The sequence below is a fragment of the Lissotriton vulgaris genome, chromosome 6, assembly GCF_964263255.1.
Source record: "Lissotriton vulgaris chromosome 6, aLisVul1.2, whole genome shotgun sequence".
Classification (NCBI taxonomy): Eukaryota; Metazoa; Chordata; class Amphibia; order Caudata; family Salamandridae; genus Lissotriton; species Lissotriton vulgaris.
Window position 1 is genome coordinate 70,745,873 of NC_141694.1, and position 26,977 is coordinate 70,772,849.

General features: G+C 45.5%; 1 protein-coding gene across 3 annotated transcripts in view; it reads right to left on the reverse strand.

Annotated features, from left to right (window-relative positions):
• Positions 1 to 26,977, reverse strand: part of LOC147706804 (calpain-1 catalytic subunit-like) — an 815,105-nt gene that overhangs the window by 337,164 nt on the left and 450,964 nt on the right. For all 3 annotated transcript variants that reach the window (XM_086925934.1, XM_086925935.1, XM_086925933.1), the window contains 2 exons: positions 25,587 to 25,798; positions 24,059 to 24,098 (listed from right to left, as the gene is read on the reverse strand). In XM_086925934.1, coding sequence (XP_086782060.1) covers positions 24,059 to 24,098; positions 25,587 to 25,798 — 252 coding nt within the window. The remainder of the gene's footprint in view (positions 1 to 24,058; positions 24,099 to 25,586; positions 25,799 to 26,977) is intronic.

The window sequence follows — 26,977 nt, forward strand, 5'->3', positions numbered from 1 at the left end:
CCTCCTCCATTCTAGCATCTGTCTCTAGGAGCAGGCCCACTTCGGACCTTTCTAAGTGGGGCTTCAGACGGTTGACATGTAGGACCCACAAAGGGTTCCTGGGAAATCGCAAGTCCACCAAGCAGGTGACATCACTTTTGCGCTCCACCACCTCAAATGGCCTGGTCCACTTATCCTGGAGCACAGAGGGCTCCACTGGGGCCATGACCCAAACTTTCTGACCAGGCTGAAGCTCAATCAGAGTGGCATTCTGATCGTAGCACCGCTTCATCTCTTTCTGGCTGGCTTCAAGATTCGCCTGAGCGAGTTGTCTGAATCGCCTAGTCTTGTTCCTGAAGGCCAGCATGTAGCTATATAAACCCTGTGGAGATTTCCTGGGAGATTTCTCCCATCCTTCCTTAACCAGACTCCGAGGTCCTCTTACCGGGTGTCCATACGTCAGTTCAAAGGGACTGAACCCTCATGGTAAGCAAATAGAAGGCATGGCAAGATGACGTCCCACTTAGGCCTCATAGGTTCTTCAAGACACATAATCATGTCTTTGAGGGTCCGGTTGCATCTCTCAACCAGCCCATTACCTTTGGGGGGGGGTAAGGAGTGGTGAACGTATAAGTTACTCCAGACACGTGCCACAGGGACTTCATATACTTAGAAATGAAGTTTGTACCACGGTCTAACACCACATCTCAAGGAACCCCATAGGGGAGAAAATCCCCATCAGTGCACGTCCCACCATGGGGGCCGTCACTGTCCTGAGAGGGATGGCTTCCGAGTACCGGGTAGCATGGTCCACCAAGACCAGGATAAACCTGTTGCCCGTGGCTGTCTTGGGGTCTAGAGGCTCCACAATGTCAATGTACACCCTTTCAAGGGGGGTGCTGACCACAGGGAAGGGCTGGAGAGGAGCCTTGTGCTTCCTTTCCACTTGCCAGGCAAGTTTGACAAGTCCTACAATGAGTATCTGAACTCTTGCGCATCTGGGGCCAATAAAAGTAGGTGAGAAGCCTTTCAAAGGTCTTGTCCTGCCCCAAATGTCCAGCTAAAGGTACATCATGAGCCAAACCCAGTAGGAAGGCTCTGAAGCACCGGGCTACCACCAGCACACGGGCTGAACCAGGCTTTACAGGAGGTCATTCTCCTAGTAGATCCAATGTGATCCAGACTGATCACCTGCTACCTGGTTTGTGGCCTGTTGCCACAAGAGAAGGGCACTTCTTCTGCTCTTTACAAAATTCCTCCCTGGAGGGTCCTCATTTTTGCTGCCAATGGGTCTGCTCAGGCAGGTCCCCCAGTTCAGCAACTTGCTCCCCTGTAGGTTCCACAGCATCCCCTTCAAGGTCTGCCTCTTCCTGGACTGTGATATCTATGGGGGCTGGTTTCCTGCGCCCCCTACCTCTTCTCTTTAGGGCAGGTACCTGGGCCATACTTTCAGACTCCAGGACCTCTTGAACACCCTTACTGGCTGCCATAGACCGAGTGGTCAGGCACGCCCACTCAGGCAGACCCCACAACTCTAAATGAGACTGCTTCTCCACCTTAGCCCAAGGAAAGCACTCTAAATCGTTGCCCAACAGACAATCCACAGGCATGGCTGGCCTGACAGCTACTTGGAGAGTACCTGAGACCGCCCCACTCAAAGGGAACCTGAGCCACCTCACACTGGCTCTCTGAGTTGTCTGTGTCAATCACAGGGAAGAATGCATGGGGGATCACCAGCTCCTGAGACACCAGCCGACAACTGACAGCTGTCACACTTGCCCCGGTGTCTCTCAGAGCCTCCAACCTATGGCCATTGATGGTCACCCACTGCCTGTATTTTTTAGTATTATCAAGCAGCTGGGTCCTAGAGACCATCTCACAATCTCCTAAAGAGACAAGGGACATTTCTGCTGGACCCTAACCACCTTGGGTACCCATCTCCTCCCCTCCCAGGGCTACACTTGCCATCTGACGGGGTGGTGCACGGGATGGTGCATTGTGGTCCTTCTGGGGACACTGGGGATCATGCCAACGGTGTCCTACTTGCTTACACTGAAAGTATGTAGGTGGCCCAATGTGAACCTGTTGGGGGCTCTGACTTCTTCTCAGGGGGAGGCTGGGAACCCTTACCTCTGTTCCCTTGGGAATTACTTTGGGGCCCTTCCTGGAACTCCCTCTGTTTACCCTTGCCCCCCCCACTCTTCTGCTGTGGACCTTGCCCACCCTTGGCTGAGTCACCCACATGACCCCTGTACCCTTGTGTACCCGGGTACTCACCCAGCAGTCCGCCTCCTCAGCAAGCTTCCTATGGTTAGGTAGCTTGCTATCAATAAGGTTTTGGCGTAGCTCTGGAAAACAATTACCAGACAAGTGCTCCCATGCAAACATATCATAGAGCTTCTCAAAAGTACTCACTTTGCTACCCTTCACCCAACCATCCATAGCTCTTCAAAAGAAATACATATTCTACCCATGTGTTTGCCTCCAGCTTTTTACAATACCTTAACCTCTGTCTATAGAGTTCTGGGGTCAACCCACACCTGGTCATCAGGGCTTCCTTCATGTGGGCATAAAGCATCCTACTCTAACTGGGCAGGTCTAACAATTTATCTCTCCCATCACTAACAAAGCGGCCCCACAAGACCCGCTCCCCAATCATTCTCAGGGACCTGGTGGGCTAACATTGCCATTTCATAGGCTGCAAACCACTGCCCAATATCTTCATGCTTATGGAAATCTTTGATGACATCCTTGGGGAAATATACCCTGCCTTCTGCAGGCACAGATGGTGCGCTGCCATCAGAGGGACTATTTTCTAAACCGTTAGCCTTTAGTTCCAATTCCCTTAAAAAATCTCTCATGTGCTAATTTCTTTTTCCATTTCAAAAGTTATTTTGTTATTCTAAAGCTCCAGCTTCTTACTCTCTAGGTCCTTTTGACCCTCCAACTTGAGCTTAGCCATCTCCATTCTATGCAATCCATTTCTCTCCCTGTCCTCCAGCTCTCCTGGGGACAGGCCCTTGGAAGAAACACTGCTGCCTAAGGGGGAAGACACTCGCTCCCTGGCTGGACCCAATAGCCCATCTAGCTCACCTGCTGCATTCTCAGCCTCCTCATCAGGCTCTTACACCTGCTCAGAGGCATTTCTTGCTTCTACCCAGGTCTTCAGTGCCTTTTGGAACTCATCCTTCTTGGTGAGGCCTGGAGTAGCAACTATACATTTTCTACAGAAGGCTTTCAGCTGTTTCACATTGTAGGCCTCCAACCTTTCTTCCTCAATATCTAGAGCCAAAGATGCGTTGGATGCTGCTTTACTCATGGCAATAAGAACTGGCAGTCTTTAGCAAAAATAACAGTTCAAAGGGAAAACAAATTCTACCAAAAATGTGGTTGTGTTTGGTCTGCCCTCACTAGTAGTGTACACCAATCACTGTATAAGAGTCACAAATGCAAATCCAAATCCTCACCACTGACCACCAATGTTAGAACTGGGGGTTTCAAGTTAGCAATGGCTTGCACCGTTGTCCAAATAGGGGCCCTTGCATCTAGTCAGGGTAAGGGGCTATACTAAAATAACCTGTGTTCAACCCTGTGGTAGCTTGCCACAAGCAGGAAGGCTTATCTCAGAGGCAGTGTGTAAAGCATTTGTGAACACATACAGTAATACAGTGAAAACACTACAGATGGACACAACACAATTTTTATGAAAATAAGTATTCTTTATATAGCCTTAACACAAGACCCAATCAACAAAAATCCACAATACAGTATTTAGAAAATGACCTTAAAATGGTGGAAATACCTCTGTTTACTTTACATGGTAAATGCAACACGTTTCTACAACATACCTTTGGATGCGCCACGCAAGATAAACAAAAGGTTCACAGAAAGAATGATGCGTTGGTTCCTTGCTTTGGGGGAGGCGATGCGTCTGTTCCTCAGTGCTTGCGCAAAGTTGGCGATGCATCTGTTCCTTACGGGAGAAGAAGTGATTAGACAATCTCGTGGTGCGTCCCGGTTGTGATGTGACAAGATGGCGCCTCGATGCGACGATCCGGTGCTATGCGAGAAGATGGCGCCCTTGATGCGATGAGACGACGTGAAGACGATACGTGCACGCACAATGCGGCGACTGTGTAACTTTGGAGCCGCAACAGGCCCTGCGACACTCTTCTCCAGTGATGCGACGGCGACCCTTGCGATGGCAACACGCTTCTCTGAGGATGCGACGACCAACAGCTGCAACTGAGACACGCTTCTCCTGTGATGCAACTGCAACCCTTGCGGTGGCGACACGCTTCTCTGATGATGCGACAGCAACAGCTGCGGATGTGGCACGTTTCTTCTCGTTGAGTCGTGCTTCCAGCTCCCAACAACCCGCAGGCTCCTGCAGACAGAATTCCCAGCAAGGTAATTCAGGGGGGAGCTGGTGGTGAAGTCTTGTATCCCTGAGACTTCAGCAGGAGGCAAGCACAGTTCAAGCCCTTGGAGATTCTTCTTCAAGATGATGAAAGTTGCAAATAAAAACAAGTCTTTCTCCTTTTCTTGGCAATAAAGAAACCACTACAGGCCAAGCTCAGCAATTACATAGGGGTAGTCAAAAGCTCCTTCAGATTCTCTGGTTCTTTTTCTTGGCAAAAGGTCAGTCTCGATGTCCAGAAGTGATCTAAAGTTCTGGGGTCTGGTTCCCCCTTTTTATACACACAAATCCTTGTCTCTGAAGGCAGAGAGTGTCTATGCCTAGTCCAAACCAGTTCTGGGTGCATTCTGCCAGTGCACAACTGCTTCCTTTGTCAGTGTGTGCCAGGGTCATCAGACGCACCATAGATGGTGGAGCCAGCATTGTGGAACAGGCTCAGCCCTAGTCAGGCTTAGATGCTACTCCTCCCTCTACTCCCAATGCAGATATGTCTATTCAGCCTAGTGCTGACTCACCCTGCCTCCTGGAGCCACTCCAGCCCCTGTCACTCACAAACCAGACATGCAATACACAACCTAGCAGAGGCAGGCTGGATGGTTAGGCAAGAAAATACTTACTTTCTAAAAGTGGTATTTTCAAACACAGAAAGTTAAAACCAACTTCACTAAAAGATGTATTTTATCATTCTGAGTTCAGGCATACTAAATTTGATTTAAGGTCTCGCCTAGCCTTGGAGCGCGCATGCACTCCTGGCTCTGTAAGGTGTATAGTAATCAATAACATTTCACAAGGGAACTTGTAGCCACGCCCATCATTTGGATTGGTTTGCGTCATCGTGTATAGTAAACGCAGGATTCTGATTGAAAAGGAGGCTTCTTAGTCCCTCCTTGTTACCGTCCTGTCTCCTTTTGGAATGCCCATCCTGACTGGATCTTTTACTCAGCTTGTTACATAGTGGACTTTATCTGGTGGGTCAGCACTATTTTGAAGACAATGGCGGCTGCAGCACTATGCGCTCTAAATTGTAAGCTTTTCATTATTATTACTTTACGGAGCTCACTTTAAATTGTATGCTTTTCATTAATATTACATTAAGGAGCGCGGCGCTCGCAAAGGACACCGCACTCACTTTATTTATTTATATTTATTATTGATGTTGAGCGCGGCGTCCACTTCAGGGACACCATGCTCTGTTTTTTGTTTTTTTTTACATTAACACTGAGCGTGGCGCCCGCTTCAAGGACACCGCGCTCTGTTTTAAAGTTAATTTAAAAAAAAGAAAGAGCGCGGTGGCCTTGAAGCATCGCCGCGCACAGTGTTAAACTGCTGCACTCTATGAAGTAGATAGGACTGTTATGTGCACATCCTAAAATCCATTTATCAGTTGAGGTGTTCCACACCATCGTTTCTTACTGTGCAAAGCAGGTAGGAGTGAAAACATTGGAAAAATAATTGTAGTAAGTTGTTTTGTTACAAATCTTTTTTAAGTCCTGCTTCGTTTTTGGCACAATCGAAGAGCGACTGTATTCGAGATTTAGGGTGCAAATTAGTTCCCCCAGTATTCTTAAGGATTTCTGTTGTCAAGTGCTGTCGTCCCCAGCACTCTATTAGACCTTTGATTTTGCCTTTGCTTCCATAGGGCTTGCTATCCCGCATATTGTCTATTTCTTTCTCCATCACATCTTTGTGGAGGCTCACCCACAGGTCCTGTTACAACTTTCAGATAAAGATACATTTCCTTATGCTATGACATGAGATCTCCTCTCGAATGACTTTCTATTCTGCCGCTGGCCCTCTGCTTCCAATTTCTGTCTTCATCTTTCAACGCTCTCCACCTTCTCCCTATTTGGACCCTTGTACTCTCTCGCTTTTCTGTAGGCGTTCTTCCTGCTCCTTTGTCTCCTTATATCATTCTGTTGTCCTTCCCTTCATCTCCTTAATTCTGTTAAGCATTTACAATGCATTAGGTATCACATTTACGTGAGCTTAAGCTATTGGCATTATAAATGACAATGCCTTTTATTTATGTTTTAAAAACAAAAATTAGAGGCATAGTCATTTGCAATGTCAATAACTCAAACTTGCGTAAATGCGAGACCTATTGTATTGCAAATGCTTGTTCTACCATGTTGCCTGTGTCAGTTAGGATTATAAGATGTTATAATCAAAACTGCCCATTCTGGCTTATGGGAACAGGTAGCCTTGCAATAGTGAAAAACGAAATTGGCTGTAATTCACTATCAGGACATGCCACTCACATCAGTGCATGTCCTACCTTTCACATACAATGCACCTAGGGCCTACCTTAGGGGTGACTAACATGTAGAAAGGGGAAGGTTTAGGGACTGGTCAGTGGGTGCACTTACCAAGTCGTATGGCAGTACTAGACTGCACACAGGCTCTGCAATGGCAGACTTGGGACACACTTTACAAGCTGCTTCTGTGGGTGGCACAATCAGTGCTGCAAGCCCACTAGCAGCATTTGATTTACAGGCCCTGGGCACACATGGTGCACTGTACTAGGGCCTGACAGGTAAATCAAATAAGCCAATCATGGAGTCACTAATCCATTACAGTAATTTACATTCTCCAGTATTAGGGTGTCTTTCATAGATTCACATGCTTGAACATTCCCCGTCGTCGGAGTGGGAGTCCCACAGTAAATAAAATAGCAATAACATACTCATATATGTATATGTAAAAACATAACACATGAAATATACATTAGAAAAGAGGCACAAAATGCCTAAACATAATTCCACATAGGAATACATGGAGAGAGAAAAAACACTTGTAGTCTATCCTTGTCAATATGTTGGTCCAAACTGCAGCCAATCAGGCCTCCGAGCTCAGTACCTCAGATTTTCTACCGCATGTCGTGTGAAAGGTAGTCTCCCTGAGCTCTGCTCAGTTTTCTCAACTCTTCAGGTTTTCCTGTGTTTTCTCAGCATGTCTTCAAGTAAGAAGTCTCTTTTTAGAACTTGCTCTTCTTGTGGAAAGCTACGCCTTTATTCAGAAGATCCACACAGTAAGTGTATTTACTGTCTTTACCCCGACCATGAGGTGGGTAAATGTAAGTTCTGTAGAACCTTTTCTACAAAGACTTTAAAGGACAGGGAAGGCCGTCTCCTGCTGTGGCTTCAGAGACTTAAAGATAAATATACTGCACTTTCTGATGCTGAATGTCTTATTTCTGGCCGTTCCCAAGCAGCCTCTAAACGTTGTAGTGTGCAGGAGTTGCCCTCTCCATTCATTAAGAAGAGGAAATTGTCTCTTTCTTTGGCCCCTGTAGTGTCTTCACCTCTTCCTACTACTTCCACGCCCACGAGACCTGGCTCTCAGGCGAATGCTGCATCTTCCTCTCCTATTTCTGTGAGGAAAACTGTTTCATCGTCGACGGCAGGTCCGACGGACGTTCCGACGACAAGATCTGCCGTCTCTGGCTCGTCGACAACAGTGACGACGACATTTGCTTCAGGATCGTCGACAGCCCTTTCGTCGACGTCATCATCGTCGACGAAGGTAACTCTCAGTTTCAAGACAGTGCCTTCTGTTATTCCTATTGCTTCATCGTCGACGAAGAAAACTCCTCCGTCGACGACCAAATCATCGTCGACGAAAAGTGCTAAGGATACAGCTTTGTCGACGTCCTCGACGACGAGTGTTCCGTCGACGACCGCTTCGCCGACGACAGGCCCGTCGACGAAGAAGGAGTCATCTTCGTCGTCGTCTTCGTCGACAAAAATACAGTCGACGGCACCATTGCCATCGACTACGACGCCGTCGACGACCGCACCGTAGATGAAAAAGTCATTGTCGTCGTCTCCATCGACAAAAACTACCATCGACGGAGCCATTGCCTTTGACGACGTTACCGTTGAGGACGGATTCTCTAATTTTGGTACAAACAACTACATTGTCGTCGTCGGCTCCGTCGACGACTACTTCAACATTTGCCTCTCTGCCTTTGCTGCCACTGTCGTCCACCGGCTCAGCCACTGTCGACATGCTTCACCAATGCCGCAAGGTCCCTATTGACCAGATTTCAATCACTAGTGATCCACAGCCTCCTTCGCCCTTGTTTGCTACGGACTCAGATCAGGATTCGGAAGAAGATGTACATGAGTATTTCAGAGCGGCACGAAGTCCATCTGATTCAGACATTAAGTGCCAAGATTATAGTAATGATGATGAAGAACAATATTACCAACAAGAGGAAATACCTGTTCAGGTTCCTACTGCGACTTTGCCTGTGTCGCTCATTTCAAATCTCCAACACATGTTGAACGACTATAACAGGCGTTTCCCACCATCGCCACAGGTGCCTACAGTTCCTTCTGTCCTAACGCCTGTTGCAGAGCCTCCGCCGGCCCCTCTGTCGCCTCCGCCAACTTCTGTTCCTCAAAGGCACACTTCAGTTCGAATACACACTACGGTGTATGCCGACGAAGACGATGAGAATCCTCCAGACCGCGAAGATGGTGAGGTTCGAGATGATGATGGCGATATGGCGGAGTGGGATGACTATCAGGTTTAAACACCGTCCCCATCTCCGGTAACGCCAGGAGATTCTCCTCCTGTGGATATTGCTAGTTTCCATCAGCTAATGGACAGGGCGGATCAACGTTTCAAGTTACCAAGAGACCAAAGGGAAGAGGACTGTTTCCTCTATGATTTTAAAAACCAACCATTCAAACAAGTCCATACTGTTCCTATTATTGACTTTATCTCGGCTGAACGGGTGAAATTGATGCAAACTCTGAATTCCTTACCAGCATAATTGCCCCGGTTGGAAAAGAAATATAAGGCGCCTGTTGGCTCTCCAGCGTGCCTCATTGGGCAGCCGGAACCAGATTCGGTAGTTACGCAGGCAGCTTAGCGTGGTTCCCGGAACCCTGCTTCTGCTATTACTGCCCCACCAGATTGCGAGGGCCGTCGTCTGGACGCTATAGGCCGCAAGTTCTCTACAATGTCCTCCACTACTGTGAGAGCGGCCAATGCTTTGGCCATTTTGGGGCGTTACGACCGCCAGATATGGGCAGACATTACTGCTTTTGTAGCTTTGGTTCCAGATGCTTCCAAGGCGGAAGCCATAAAACTTCTCCAAGAAAGGGAAAGAACATCGGAAGAAATTATTGATTGTGCAGTGGGTATTGCCTGTACTGGTTTCCGGCAGCTCGCTTGAGCGGCTGGTTTACGCAGGCAATTTGGTTGCGTTCCACATCTTTCCGCCAAGAAGTTCAGGCGAAGATCCTGGATATGCCGTATGACGGCGAGTCACTTTTTGGAGCACATGTTGATGAAGCATTACAGTCCATCAAAAAAGACACGGACACTGCTCGTTCTTTAGGAACCTTACAATTTGGGAAACAGCCCTTTCGGGGTGCACGCGGACGCGGCACCTCTTCTAATTTCCGAGGAGGAAGCAATCAATATCGCTCCTACAACTAGGGCAACCAACGCTATTCCAACAACCAGCAACAGTCTTTTCGTCAGCAGTCTTCTAAGACCTATAGAGGGAAATCTTCCTACAGAGGATCTACTCCCAAGAGGCAATGACTTGCCTTTACCCCAAGAAGTTGGAGGTCGAATCTCCCTGTTTTGTTCTCAATGGTCCTCCATCACTTCGGACCGTTGGGTTCTAGACATTGCAGAGAAGGGCCATGCGTTAGAATTCATCAAAATTACTCCTCCCACTCCACTTTCCGGCCCACCACCGGCTCACATCAAGGAACTCTTCCATCAAGTTCAACTTATGTTACAGAAGGGTGCCGTCGAAGTGGTGCCAAAGTCTCAAAGAGGGAAGGGATTTTATTCCCGTTTTTTCCTTATCCTCAAGAAGAACGGGGATTGGCGGCCGATATTGGACTTGCGAGCACTCAACAAGTATCTCAAGAGCCAATCCTTCCGCATGCTAACGCTGGTGGAGATCTTGCGCTTACTCTCAATGGGAGATTTCATGGCAACTATCGACCTCCAAGACGCCTACTTCTATGTCCCTACTCTCCCATGACATCGGAAGTTCTTACGCTTTCGCGTGGGGCGGAGGGACTTCCAGTTCAAAGTACTGCCTTTCGGCCTACGCTCCGCCCCTCGAGTCTTTACGAAGGTGTTAGCTCCTGTAGTAGCTTATCTGCGCCTTCAGGGGGTCCAAATATTTCCATACCTGGACGACTGCCTCCTGAAATCACAGTCTCGCACGCAGCTGCTTCAGGATACACTCCTTTGTCAGGAGGTGTTTCGCTCCTTAGGACTTTTGTAAACCCCGAAAAGTCCTAATTACATCCTGCTCCCTGCAAGGATCATATAGGAGCCACATTGGATACAACTCTTGCAAAAGCATTTGTGTCCCAGGAGCGTCAACAAAGAATTCTTCATTTGGTGTCTCTTCTACGAACAAAACAGTCCGTTTCAGTCCGACTATTAAAGTAATTTCTAGGGATGGCATAATCGTGCATCGCACTGATCCCACATTGCAGACTACGGACACGCCCCATTCAGGAAGAATTGGACGGACAGTGGCGTCAAGTCACTGGTTCCTTCAACGACACAGTGTGTGTCACAGTTCGCATGAAGACGGCGCTCAAATGGTGGGCACTGCCATCCAATCTTTCGGCGGGGACTTCGTTCCTCTCCTCCACTCTAGACCTGACGCTAACAACGGACGCCTCGTTGGAGGGATGGGGTGCACATCTTCAAGGCCTGTCCATAAAGGGAAAATGGACTCAACCTCAGAGAGCCTGGCACATCAACGGGCTAGAGCTCATGGCTAGTTTTCTAGCGCTCAAGTCATTCCATCCCTTGATTCAAGGAGAGTCAGTCCTTATACAGACGGACAACACAACCAGCATGCATTATATAAACAAGCAGGGCGGAACAAAATCTCCAATCTTGTCTCAACTGGCGCAGTCAATCTGGGACTGGTCTCTCCGTCACCACATCACAATCACCGCAGTCCATCTTCCAGGGGTTTCCAACATTCTAGCGGATTCCCTCAGCAGGTCCACGTCATCGACCCACAAGTTAGAGCTACATCAACCAACACTCGAGCTGATATTTCGGCTATGGGGTCGTCCATCACTGGATCTCTTTGCTACACCAGAGAACCGGAAATGCCCATCTTACGCAAGCTGGCATCCCCACCGAGGGTCACAGGGCAATGCCCTTTTGATGAACTGGTGCAATCTGTTTGCTTACGCCTTTCTTCCAATCCCTCTGGTGCCTCGTGTACTGTGGAAGATGCGGAGACAGCCTTGCCACATTCTTCTCATTGCTCCCAGATGGCCTCGACAGGCATGGTTCTCAGAGTTACTTCTCCTATCCCAGTGCGAGCCCATCCTTCTACATCCTCGGATAGACCTCCTCACGATGGACAAGGGTCAAATTTGCTATCCGGACCCCTCTTCTCTGAGTTTGTCAGCCTGGAAACCTGAGCACTGTGAATTGCCCATCTAACCATCCCGCACGACTGTAGGGACTTCCTTGCTCAGGCCAGGGCTCCTTCCACTGTTAAAACCTACAAGTTGAAATGAAAAAGATTCTGCCATTGGTGTGCTGCTGCTGATGTTCATCCCATTCGTTCAACGCCTGCGCAGCTCCTTCCGTTCTTTTTACAACTGGCTCAGTCCGGACTTTCTCATGCAACTTTGAAATTTTTTCTGGCTGCAATTTCCCGCTTCCGCCAAGATGGCTCCACCTCCCTCTGCTCTTCAAGGATAATGCGTCAATTTTTCAAAGGATTGTTTCGCAAATTCCCACCTTCTTGGTGGGATGTATGACATTGTTCTGCATTCTGTCCATCAACTGTTGTTTTGCATTTGTCACCCCGAGTGGGATGGGTATGCTCAGACGTGAGTCCCATGCTCTCCACACCACTGGAGTCAAGCAAGCCCGGCTGAAGACGGCTGTAATGCCAGAAACCGGTCCTGGGAAGCTTGATTCCGGTCCAGGGAAGACATGGCTTGGCAGTTCGGGCTGGACTGTTCCCATGAGGCACAGGGTCAGACTGATTTGCATATGGCCATGTCTGAACTGGGGTGGCGGAGTGAGCTAAAGAACGGTGATGGATTAAACCCAGATCAGTTGACTGGGGGTGAGTGTTTGTATTGTCAACGCTCCGTCCATCATCCCTTTTGGTTTTTCTTTAACATCGTGTCAGCACAATTCGAACCTATACACAAGGCTGACTTGAAGTATCTCACCTGGAAGGTTGCTCTTCTCCTTGCGCTGACATCTTCTCGTCGCGTAAGTGACATTCATGCTTTCACTATCAATCCTCCTTTTCTTCAGTTTCGCACTAATCCCACCTTTCTGCCTAAGGTGCCTTCGGATTTCCACATCAACGAACCTGTTCTCTTAAAGATTTTCTTTGCTAACCCACAGTCTCCAGCGGAGCAGCGCTTGCACTCCTTGGACATTATACGGTGCTTAAAGTTCTACATCAGCAGAACGGCTCCGTTTCGCAAATCTGACTAACTCTTAATAGCTTATGGACGCTTTCACAAGGGGCGTCCAGTTACCAAACCTACTGTCGCCCATTGGGTTGCCTTGGCCATTGCTTTCTGCCATCAAAAGGCCGGCAAGCCTCTACAGTCTTCAGTGAGGGCCCACTCCACCAGGGCAATGCCGTCTTTCAACTGCTTTGTTCGCTGGTGTTCCGTTGCATCAGATCTGCACAGCAGCCACGTGGTCCAGCAGGCACACGTTTACAAAACACTACTGCTTGATTGCCATGAATGAAGCAGATACTGCAGTAGGACAGGCTGAGCTTCGCAATCTTTTTCAATAAGGTGAGCCTCTGTCTTCCCTCCTCTATATGGTTTACCATTTTACTGTTTTGACTTGCATGAAAATATATCTATACTAATATAATAAAGACAAAGCCCAAATCTTTGAGGCGGGTAATCTCAGGAACCACAGCACCAATCACAACACCCAATACAGCTCTGGAAAGGGCAGTTGCAGCAGAAGGACATAGGCTATGCAGACGCCCCCCATATACATTTAAAAGGTAAAAGAACCGTGCCAGCAAAGTAGTCCCTTGTGGGCGTGTCTGCGTTGTGCTGTGGGCGTGTGCTGGGGGCGTGACAAACACTGGGGGCGTGTGGTACGTTCCGCCCTTCATGCCATGTCTCATATTGTGTGCTAATCCCACCCTGCTCCCTTTAAATACTCCTGCACCTCATAATCATAACTCACCTTTACTCCTTAAAATACCCTAACACCCTTAAACACTAACCCATCTTAAGCCTATAAATATACCCTGTTCCCCAAAACCCAAACCTATCCCTAAACCCTAAAAATACCCCTGTACCCCAAAACCCAAACCTACCCCTGACCCTATAAATACCCCTGTACCTCAAAACCCAAACCTACCCCTGAATCCTAAAAATACCCCTGTACCCCAAAACCTAAACCTAGCCCTGAACCCTAAAATTACCACTGTACCCCAAAACCCAAACCAACCCCTGAACCCTAAAATACCCCTGTACCCCAAAACCCAAACCTAGCCCTAAACCCTTAAAATACCTCTGTACCCCAAACCCAAACCTACCCCTGAATCCTAAAAATACCCCTGTACCCCAAAACCCAAGCCCACCCCTGAACCCTAAAATACCCCTGTACCCCAAAACCCAAACCTAGCCCTGAACCCTAAAAATACCCCTGTACCCCAAAGCCCAAACCTAGCCCTGAACCCTAAAAATAACCCTGTACCCTGTACCCCAAAACCCAAACCTAGTCCTGAACCCTAAAATACCCCTGTACCCCAAAACCTAGTCCTGAACTCTAAAAATACCCCATATACCCCAAAACCCAAACCTAGCCCTGAACTCTAAAAATACCCCTGTACCACAAAACCCATACCTATCCCTAAACCCTAAAACTACCCCTGTACCCCATAACCCAAAACTATATCTGAACCCTTAAAATACACAAACACCCCAAAACATATACCTCACTACGCCAAAACATATACCCCTATACCCATACTTCCCTTATCCAAACATTTTAAAAAAACATGTTTTTACCATTCATGCATTTACAACGAATTTCGTTATAAATGTACGCGTGGTAAAAGCATATAAAATGTAATGCCATGCGTTATAATGGCATTGCAGAGTCATGGTACTTTCGTAATGAAAGTATGCGGAGTGATGGCATGCGGAAAGAAGGTTGCGGAATAATGGGTGTTTACCCTCCCCCTCTAAGTACATTGGTGGCACGGCGGCCCACATCTTCAGCAACATACTCATATTTTTTCACCACCCATTTGAAAAATGCACAGGTCTCTCTCATTGATGGCCATCACCGACATACACTTTTAGACACACCTCCCGCCACAAGTTCTAGAAGTGCGAACTTTAGAGCTGGGGAGCTACGTTCAAATCTCGGCATCAGCTCAACATCCTGTGATTCCAGGCAAATCGCTTTGTCTCCCTGTGCCTACCACAAATGAATGTGTTCTTCTGTAATGTAAATTGTGCTCATGCCATGTTGTCGAGTTAGCGCTATATAATATTGCAAGGAAAAATAAAGTAGAGAAACTCGAGTTCACACACTACTGAACGCGCACTCTTAAGTGCATCAGCAGTGCACTGTGAATCGGAGCGTTTCACAGGCCTGTCACAGATAAAAAAAGCTATCAAAACGAATTCCTACAAAACAATATACTACTGGCCGGCAGCAATTCATACCCGGACAACAACGGGACGGGCTGCTAGTATATATATATATATATTGATCCTTAAGTCTGTTCATATGTATTAGGACTATGGAAACCTTTTCCAGTTATTACTGCTATCTATTCTATATTCAAGCATGTGAATCTATGAAAGACACCCTAATACTGGAGAAGAACAATTGTTACTTACCTGTAAACAGGTGGTTCTCCAGTATTGGTGTCTTTCATAGATTCACATGCAACCCTCCCTCCTCCCCTCAGAGGCTCTCTTCTCCTCATAGACTCTATGGTAAATCTTGTGCTATGAAAATCTGAGGTACTGAGCTCTGAGGACAAGGTTCTAGAGGGTTGCTGACGCCTGATTGGCTGCAGTTTGGACCATCATAATGACAAGGATAGACTACAAGTGTTTTTTCTCTCTCCATGTATTCCTATGTGGAATTATGTTTAGACATTTTGTGCCTCTTTTCTAATGTATATTTCATGTGTTATGTTTTTACATATACATATATGAGTATGTTATAGCTATTTTATTTACCGTGGGGCTCCCACTCCGACGACGGGGAATATTCAAGCATGTGAATCTATGAAAGACACCAATACTGGAGAACCACCTGTTAACAGGTAAGTAACAATTGTTCATAGGGAGCACTTGCACTGAGGCACTGAATAGCAGTGGCACAGTGCCCAAAGCATCTAAAACCAGCAATACATATCAAAAACAGAGTAGACTCATGCCAATGGTACCAGGTCTAACATGCAGTTACTGTAGAACTCCAGCAGTATGAATTGTTGTAATCTTAGGGTCATGAGACATGCCTTCCTGGGAAATATCAGGGTCAAGAGTAAAATGATGTCACTTCCTTTGATTTCATTAATGTCAAAGGGTATTTGATGTATCTTCCTCTACCCATGGCATTTTGGTCACTCGACGCTGATGGCAGAGAGGTACACTGCACTAGTCCCTGAACTTTCAGAGTAGTGCACGGTGTGTGCTATTCACCTGCAAGTTGCACATCTTGTACCACCAGCCCTGACTGATGCCTTGAATTAAAACTGCTGATTTACACATGACACATCTTACCGCACCAGGTTAGCAGAATCCTCATGTAATAAACTGCCACACGGGTCAACACTGAGTAAAACCCCAAGTACATATTCCACATTAGTAGGTGATCAATCCATTTTTAGGTAGGACACAAAGAGTGGTGAGGAAGCAACAAGGGGCTTTGGAGGGCTATGGAGTAGAACCTGAACATTGTAATATCTGTGATAAAATACAAGCGTCTCGTTCTGAAAAAAGAAATCAATATTTAGGATGATATCCACAAAGAATGCCTGTAGTGGAGATGAATAACTGTCCGTCAGTAAGGTTATTGATCATTTGTGCACTTGAGAAACCATCTAAAGAAGATGACGATGACATCTTTCTTGTGATAATAAAATGGTAATACATTCTGTGGGGGCTTCTATCTTATCTCATAATGACACTGTTAGACACAATGGTTGTTACTTAACATATGCACAAGTCTCAGAAGCTGAAATCAGATCTTAGCTGACACAGATGGGCTTCCTTCAAGGAAGATTGTGACAGAGGGCCTGAGGTTAGGGGTCATACTCCCAAGGGCCTATTCACGAATGCATGTAGAAGTATGTAAAGCAGTATGTATGTAAAGCAGTATGTATGTAAAGCAGTACTCCTGAATTACTCTTTTTATGTACCCTCACACAACCTTGTGAATTGGCTCAAAATATCTAAAACTGGACTATCCAGGTAATGTTCATATACAAAACCCAAAAATATCAACAAAGGGAGTGAAGAGGTGGTGCAACAAGGCACCGCGGTGGGCTAATCCTCCTCTTATGAACGTCTAAATAATCAACAAAGACCACCTGAAACAGACATACAATACATATTCCGATGGTGTTGGAATACACTCAGTGTGTTAAAATACCCCTCACACACCAAAAGGGCCCTTGGTGTCATGCTTCATCATCGGGGTCTTCCCGCCCCCGCTGCGGGACGGGGCAGTGCTGCGACAAGCGGCTACGCCGGAGCACCTTTTAATTGTGAGTACTATGTGAGTGATAATGGAGTGAGTGTCAGTGAGGTCAGAAGTGATGAACAGTGAAATTAAAGTTAAAAAATACCTGGCCTGGTGTTTAGAAAAAATTATTTAATAGGCACTGGCTGGTATCGTTAAAAGGGGTGAGGCGGAGTGCAAGATCGGGTTACTAGTCTTGCTCTCCTGTGTGGGTCAACATGTTTCGGGGCGACATGCCCCTTCGTCAGGACCGGGATGTATAGATCCCCCTGTCACTCACTAATGCGCTCCCACAGATAGAGAGTGTTGTGTTTGATCAATGTGTATAAATAATTTAAATACACGTGAAAGAAGCTCGGTCAGTAATACTGATGATGTAAGCCTGCAAGGATAAGAACACAGGATTTTAGAAAGAGCGCGGATCCCAATGCGCTTTACTAATGAATACCTGTAAGGAATGAAAATACACATAGGGGAAGTAAACACACTTTAGGCTGTTACATGTCACGCCAAAGACTTCTTAGGGGGACCTGGATAGCCGGATATGAAAAAGACAAAATATATAGAACTGTGGAGAAAAGCATTCATGGGCTTATTGCCTGGCTGGCCGAGGATTTCCCGGAAGGGCCAGGTAACTTCACAGGGTGCAAATGGGAAGGAAAAAACACACATAAAAATGTATACATACATACACACACCAATATAAAGCATCAAAAACTAGCAAAGAGATGCTTATTCACTTTTTATACATACTTATTGAATGATGAGACAATGCCCCATGAGCCAAGCTGGGCGAAGGGTATAGAGGGTCCAACTGTGGGGAGACATGGAGAGATAATGCCAGGACCTAGATTAGCTTTTTACCCTGAGTGAATTAAGGTAGTGTATACCAGGTCAGGACTGTCGGCTATGCCGTACTTACTCAACCCCCACACCTCAGTGCTTCCTCCTTCGTCAGTGGCTTCCGTGGTAATGGTAAGCCGGGGCAGGGCGGGTCTTATATAGTGAGGCCGTGGCTTGTTAGCAGAGCCTTAATTAATTAACTCGAAACCGATGTGCGTGTTCGGTCGAGTGGTTTGGGCGTGTGACCAGAGCGGCCATTGTTAAATGTCCGAGGTCGGCTGGGCCGGGATAGGTATTGGCAAGGGTCGGTTGCATTTCCCTTACGATAGGTAGTAGTTGGCGGAGGGGGTGGGTAGAATGCTAGGATACATCCCAGGTCCGCTCTGATGCTAGTATCTGCGTGTCAGGCGACACATGTGCCTGCGCGGTGAAGTGTCTACACTCCGCGCATGCGCAGTAGAGCTGCATAGTGACTATCTTGTCGCGCATGCGCGGGAGGGAGGTGTTCCTCCGCGCTGCTCATCAGGAGCCTGGGGGGGTTTTTTGCCAATGGAAATACGGAGGGACGCTTATGAAGATGTATAAATCATTGTCAAAGCGGAACATGTGTTATTTACCAACTGTCCTGTAGGCAGAGGTTGTACATGGGTGAAGACTGATATTCTCAAATTATGTTCCACTTACTTATAGGTGGGGAAATAAAGAGGCTCTTGTTAGGTTACAGCTATTCAGAGCGAAAAACTCTTATTTTTTGCACACAGTTTGTAAAAAGGAATAAATAAAATAAAAATTCGAGATTTTCATACATATTTACACATCATGTCGGCCAGGACCACATTGCAGGTTTCTGTGATTGCTGGTGGGACACGATGGTGTTGAGTTTTATATTAGTACTGTATTAAGGTCCCGAACTATGGAACTCGCTTAGGTTTTAATCATGCCTTAAATTGCGACCAAGGAATATCGTCATTTAATCCTGTGAGATGCGTGCCCAAGCGATAGACCCAACGTTGCTCTTTTGCAAGAAGGTCCTTGTCACTCCCGTAGGCTTCTATGACTGTCCATTGCAGATCGTCTATACTGTGACCCATTGTGGCATAGTGGGTGGCCATTCTTGTGGTAGTTTTTTTGCAACGTACGTTGCTTCGATGTTCGCCCATTCGTATCTTGACCGGTCGTGTGGTCATGCCAATGTACTCTTTTTTACATGGGCAGGTGATCAAATAGACCAAATTCCGGCTATTGCAGTTGGTAAAGCAACGTTGTTCCCATGTGGATTTGTTAGAAAAAGTTATGTTACGACTTTTTTTTGTATATTGACAGGATGTGCACGAGCCACATGGGTGGTGCCCTCCAATGGTTGAAATGGCAGAGGGTCTCTCGTTCGTGAGTTGTTTAGGTCTCGTGTGGACCAGCAGATCCTTCAGGTTCTTACCACGCCTGTGGGCAAACATTGGTTTTGGGAAATCTAGTTTTCCGCAATTCAAAATTTTCCAGTGTCTGTTCACAATTTTTGTGATCTGGTTCGAATTGGTGTTGTACGTTGTGACACAAATCGGGCGTTGGTCTTGTTCTTTTTCTGCTGTAGTTTCCAAAAGGGCATCTCGGTTGTTGTTCCGTGCTCTCTTAAAACCCTTGTTGACTACCTTGCTAGGATAGTTCCTGTTACTGAGCTTAGTTTTCAAATCAGCTGCTTGGGTTTTAAAATCTTGGATAGCGCTGCAATTACGCCTAAGGCGAAGGAACTGGCCATAGGGTAAATTGTCACGTAGATGTCGTGGATGGAAGCTACTATATAGTAACAGACTGTTTTTAGCCGTGGGCTTGAAATGAGTACATGTCTCTAGTTTGCCATTAGAGGGGTGGATATTCAAATCAAGGAAAACAAGGTTTTCATTAGAGGCTGTGTGGGTGAACTTGAGGAACCGATCTTGTTGGTTCAGCCAAGTCATGAATTGTACCACAGAGTTTTGATCACCCCTCCAGATGACTAATACGTCATCTATGTATCTTTTCCATGGTCGCAAAGATGGTCGAAAAGATACATAGATGACGTATTAGTCATCTGGAGGGGTGATCAAAACTCTGTGGTACAATTCATGACTTGGCTGAACCAACAAGATCGGTTCCTCAAGTTCACCCACACAGCCTCTAATGAAAACCTTGTTTTCCTTGATTTGAATATCCACCCCTCTAATGGCAAACTAGAGACATGTACTCATTTCAAGCCCACGGCTAAAAACAGTCTGTTACTATATAGTAGCTTCCATCCACGACATCTACGTGACAATTTACCCTATGGCCAGTTCCTTCGCCTTAGGCGTAATTGCAGCGCTATCCAAGATTTTAAAACCCAAGCAGCTGATTTGAAAACTAAGCTCAGTAACAGGAACTATCCTAGCAAGGTAGTCAACAAGGGTTTTAAGAGAGCACGGAACAACAACCGAGATGCCCTTTTGGAAACTACAGCAGAAAAAGAACAAGACCAACGCCCGATTTGTGTCACAACGTACAACACCAATTCGAACCAGATCACAAAAATTGTGAACAGACACTGGAAAATTTTGAATTGCGGAAAACTAGATTTCCCAAAACCAATGTTTGCCCACAGGCGTGGTAAGAACCTGAAGGATCTGCTGGTCCACACGAGACCTAAACAACTCACGAACGAGAGACCCTCTGCCATTTCAACCATTGGAGGGCACCACCCATGTGGCTCGTGCACATCCTGTCAATATACAAAAAAAAGTCGTAACATAACTTTTTCTAACAAATCCACATGGGAACAACGTTGCTTTACCAACTGCAATAGCCGGAATTTGGTCTATTTGATCACCTGCCCATGTAAAAAAGAGTACATTGGCATGACCACACGACCGGTCAAGATACGAATGGGCGAACATCGAAGCAACGTACGTTGCAAAAAAACTACCACAAGAATGGCCACCCACTATGCCACAATGGGTCACAGTATAGACGATCTGCAATGGACAGTCATAGAAGCCTACGGGAGTGACAAGGACCTTCTTGCAAAAGAGCAACGTTGGGTCTATCGCTTGGGCACGCATCTCACAGGATTAAATGACGATATTCCTTGGTCGCAATTTAAGGCATGATTAAAACCTAAGCGAGTTCCATAGTTCGGGACCTTAATACAGTACTAATATAAAACTCAACACCATCGTGTCCCACCAGCAATCACAGAAACCTGCAATGTGGTCCTGGCCGACATGATGTGTAAATATGTATGAAAATCTCGAATTTTTATTTTATTTATTCCTTTTTACAAACTGTGTGCAAAAAATAAGAGTTTTTCGCTCTGAATAGCTGTAACCTAACAAGAGCCTCTTTATTTCCCCACCTATAAGTAAGTGGAACATAATTTGAGAATATCAGTCTTCACCCATGTACAACCTCTGCCTACAGGACAGTTGGTAAATAACACATGTTCCGCTTTGACAATGATTTATACATCTTCATAAGCGTCCCTCCGTATTTCCATTGGCAAAAAACCCCCCCAGGCTCCTGATGAGCAGCGCGGAGGAACACCTCCCTCCCGCGCATGCGCGACAAGATAGTCACTATGCAGCTCTACTGCGCATGCGCGGAGTGTAGACACTTCACCGCGCAGGCACATGTGTCGCCTGACACGCAGATACTAGCATCAGAGCGGACCTGGGATGTATCCTAGCATTCTACCCACCCCCTCCGCCAACTACTACCTATCGTAAGGGAAATGCAACCGACCCTTGCCAATACCTATCCCGGCCCAGCCGACCTCGGACATTTAACAATGGCCGCTCTGGTCACACGCCCAAACCACTCGACCGAACACGCACATCGGTTTCGAGTTAATTAATTAAGGCTCTGCTAACAAGCCACGGCCTCACTATATAAGACCCGCCCTGCCCCGGCTTACCATTACCACGGAAGCCACTGACGAAGGAGGAAGCACTGAGGTGTGGGGGTTGAGTAAGTACGGCATAGCCGACAGTCCTGACCTGGTATACACTACCTTAATTCACTCAGGGTAAAAAGCTAATCTAGGTCCTGGCATTATCTCTCCATGTCTCCCCACAGTTGGACCCTCTATACCCTTCGCCCAGCTTGGCTCATGGGGCATTGTCTCATCATTCAATAAGTATGTATAAAAAGTGAATAAGCATCTCTTTGCTAGTTTTTGATGCTTTATATTGGTGTGTGTATGTATGTATACATTTTTATGTGTGTTTTTTCCTTCCCATTTGCACCCTGTGAAGTTACCTGGCCCTTCCGGGAAATCCTCGGCCAGCCAGGCAATAAGCCCATGAATGCTTTTCTCCACAGTTCTATATATTTTGTCTTTTTCATATCCGGCTATCCAGGTCCCCCTAAGAAGTCTTTGGCGTGACATGTAACAGCCTAAAGTGTGTTTACTTCCCCTATGTGTATTTTCATTCCTTACAGGTATTCATTAGTAAAGCGCATTGGGATCCGCGCTCTTTCTAAAATCCTGTGTTCTTATCCTTGCAGGCTTACATCATCAGTATTACTGACCGAGCTTCTTTCACGTGTATTTAAATTATTTATACACATTGATCAAACACAACACTCTCTATCTGTGGGAGCGCATTAGTGAGTGACAGGGGGATCTATACATCCCGGTCCTGACGAAGGGGCATGTCGCCCCGAAACATGTTGACCCACACAGGAGAGCAAGACTAGTAACCCGATCTTGCACTCCGCCTCACCCCTTTTAACGATACCAGCCAGTGCCTATTAAATAATTTTTTCTAAACACCAGGCCAGGTATTTTTTAACTTTAATTTCACTGTTCATCACTTCTGACCTCACTGACACTCACTCCATTATCACTCACATAGTACTCACAATTAAAAGGTGCTCCGGCGTAGCCGCTTGTCGCAGCACTGCCCCGTCCCGCAGCGGGGGCGGGAAGACCCCGATGATGAAGCATGACACCAAGGGCCCTTTTGGTGTGTGAGGGGTATTTTAACACACTGAGTGTATTCCAACACCATCGGAATATGTATTGTATGTCTGTTTCAGGTGGTCTTTGTTGATTATTTAAATGTTCATATACATGCATTGCACACTGAATAGACTGTACCCACTCTTCACTTTTACTGATAGGGAGTTGGATGTTTTGGATTGGATTCACAAAGTTATGGAGGAGTACGTAAACTAGTACTCCGGTGGTGCTGCTTTCCATAATCATATATACTTCTGTGAAACAGGTCTGCTGTTTATTGGGAACATATGCAGAACCCGGTCTGAGCCAGATCCCATTCCAAAAAAACACCAACGCTAAGTAGAAGTGTCAGCTCAGAGATGGACATAGATGTGTCCAAATTATCCCTAAAAAACAGGAAATAATGCCACGCTCCTGGGATATTGTGGTAGCCAAACAATTTAATACTGGTGGACAAGTATGGAAAATTCTGAAAATCGAATTATCAGCTTATTGGAGGAGACTAGTGCACAAAGCTGACTACTGCTATTGTCATGAGCGAACTCTTGGAGAGCAATAAAACGAAGAAGAGCTTATATATACTTTTTAAACAGTTGAAGCACTCAGAGCTGGAGAATTACCTGAAGGATTCCACTTTCTGTTGATGTACAAGAGAATTTCTGTCTTTCACAACTGGATAAATACAATTATTTCAGATATGGATGTTTTGAAAATTAATTGTTGGCTCTCTATGGCTCCAGAAATTCATCACATGTCAAAACACAACTCATTTAGACGTGTTCGCCGAAACACATTAATAAAAACATATGGCATACAAGACAAGAAGGGCAATTGCTCTGTTATTCCTCGTAAAATGGGATAATCAATGGGCACAGGCTGCAGTCATGAGATTGCCAGTGAATTAGGGAAATGCATTCAAATGATCCCCATCTTACGTGAGTGGATTAAGTTATATCAGTTGATGTTATGCTTTCCTTGGCCCAAATCCTTTTGTTTATAGGTTTCTGCTGTACATATACAAAATCAGCATATCCCAAATTGCGGTCTACCTTGTTTTAGTAACTTTTTGGATTTTTCTATGCATTGGTGCGAATTAATTAATGACTAAATGTGTTTCTTACCTCATCTGGAAGATTTACAGTGACTTCATCATCCATCTCTCTAATGATACACAAGAAAAAATCAGTCAGAATTGTGGCCCCAAGAAATTACGGCTATTCCTGCTTTTAGCTCACATTTTTCGTTTTTGACACCTATTTTTCAATATCTGACGAACATAACTCTCCTCTCAGCCTATTAACCACATTGTTACATATCATGGTCATATGAATTCAGGTTAGATACCATTGTCCAACTCAGACCTGCCATTTTTCTGTTTTGTTCTGTCCCTTTCTCAAGTTTCCAAGCATGAAATTAATCTCTTCCTGAGTCTTCCTTAGTCATCAACTATCTTCTTTCCATTGGTTTGAGATTAGCCACCAAACATCAACACCAGACATCAACCTGAGATCAACCAAAGCGCATATAAACCTCAGATCAGTCACTAGGCTTCAGCTTCAGACACTTTATGCTCCAATAGCAGCATTAGGCCTCGTCCTTCGAAATACCACCAAAGATCAACCTCCGAACATCCATGGATTAACCATAATAAACCTTGGGTGAGGTGTAAATTATAAGCCTCGGATCAGCTCCCAAGTATCAGCCTTAGAGCTTTGCTCAGCTCATTGACGTCACACTTCAGACTCAGATTAATCATACAATAGTACCAGAAACCTGAGATCATCCCTCAAACATTTGTTTAAATCAGCCTCCGATCAGCTGTCAAATGTTAGCTTCAAACTGCCTCGGAAAAACTCTATCCATCTCAGGCATCCGCCTCAGATTCACCGTCATCAAGCAGCCCTTATTACTCTCATGTTTGACATCATCCTCAGATATGGTTTACTAAACACCCTCAGATCAGCCAATGGCATGAATCTCAAAATAGATACTCCAAAAACACTTCCATCATAAATATGCCTTCAGAAACCCTTGTCTGACATCATCCTGATATCAGCTATTCTCCACAAGGTATCTGACATTTTTCATTAACATGTCAGCCACATAACATCAGCCTCAGGCATAATTCCCCTATCAGCCATGAGGCAACATCTACAATACTACCATGTATTCATTAATCAATGAGGTGGTGCTGTGAATCCTACTTCAGGGCTATCCCTTCTATATGTGCAAACTGCAGATACCCAAAATGTAAATGTTTGTGGAATAAAAGGCTACACATCCTACATACAACAAAAGGGGGTCCACCTTCTGTCGTCTTCTTGTGGCATTGACACCTCCTCTTCGCAGGTCACTAGTACAATCTTTACTCTAACACATCTGGTTTTCTTTTCTATATTGCACATGTTTGCGGACAGGTTATATGAAGTAAATCAAAGATAGAAAGACACGAAAAATCCCAGAAAAAGTCTAGTGTTAAGGCAATGACACAATGAAAACTTCATTTATTGTAAGAGGATTGTTGTCCAGATTTCTGAATCAGAAATCTGACACATGCAGAGAAATAGTCTGATATCCCCACTACTGAGTCACCCAGATGCAGATTTCACATTAATGAACCTCAAATGCAGTTAAGGACATCTCACTCACTCTGTGTTGGAGAGTTTCTCTGTGAAGACACGCAGGACAAAGTCTGCTTCTTTATTGGCTTCTGTGATATAGGGGACCACTATGTACTCTCCGGGCGGCAGGCGGATTTGGGTGCAGACTTCTCGAAGGGGGTAGGGGGTCTCGGCATGAGCACAGGGTTCATGATGGAGGAAGAAGTCTTTTGTAAGCTGAACGCTTTTGCTACCTTTGAACTGAAGAGAGTCCAACATGACAATCACCAACAACAGCAAAACAATGCAGGCAATACACACAAACAAGCACATGGTATTCTACCTGCTTTAGAGCATTGGAACAATAAGCACCTAATTGTAAACATCCAAAACGTTTCCTACTAAATCCTAACTTTGTGCAGGATCCAGAAGGTACATCCTAAATCTAAACCCTAATCCAAAAAATAACCTAAAATCCTAACAATATCCCTACATTTATACTTAAAACTTAACTTTAATCACTTTCCGAGTCTTTACATTTTCTGCATTCTCTATTTGCAAATTCTAGTGGATTAAGTTTTCTGGGGTTTAAATTACATTTTCTATGTTCCCTATTTGCAAATTTTGGTGGATTACATTTTCCGTGGCTTAAATTACTTTTTTTATGTTCCCTATTTGTACATTTTGGTGGATTACATTTTCTGTCGCTACAATTATATTTTTGGTGTTCCCCATTCGTACATTTTGGTGGATTATATTTTCTGTAGTTTAAATAAAATTTTCTCCGTTCCCTATTTGTACATTTTGGTGGATCACATTTTCGGTGTTTAGATTAGGTCCTTCGAAAGATGTCTCACTCAGAAGCGAACAGCAAAACAACAACGATACATACAATCAGCTTTAAAGAAACACCCTTTAACACCTGATCTGTCATGTGCTTCTGTTAGATAACATAATTAACAGGGTTAAGTATTAGAAGGGGGGCGGGTAACAGAATGGGTCTAAATTCTTTAATTAATTGATGTTTTGTGTTTGTTTAATAATAGTTTCCAAAAAGAGAGGCCTAAAAGATGATTCGAAAAATGGCTGACAGAGATGCAGACGTGAAACCTTGTCCAGAGTGGAGCCTTGCATATGCGTGGTAGTGGAGATTTTTACCACACAATCAACATTAATTGAAAGAACAGTTCTTTGCTTGAATAAAATGTGCTCACGGAGAGGAGGCTCAAGGACAGGAAGAAAGTGTCTGCCAAGATTAGGAAGTAATATTCTGAACTCGAGGGAAAAGTATCTTTCCTGAGGAAACGGAGAAACGTGGAAATGAATAGACAATAGGGTTTATGTGAAGCCTGAACTTGGTAAAAATTTGGAAGTGACCTAATGGTGGACTGACATGGCTTAGCCAATAAGATGTCTGGATTTCATTGAAAGAATATAAAA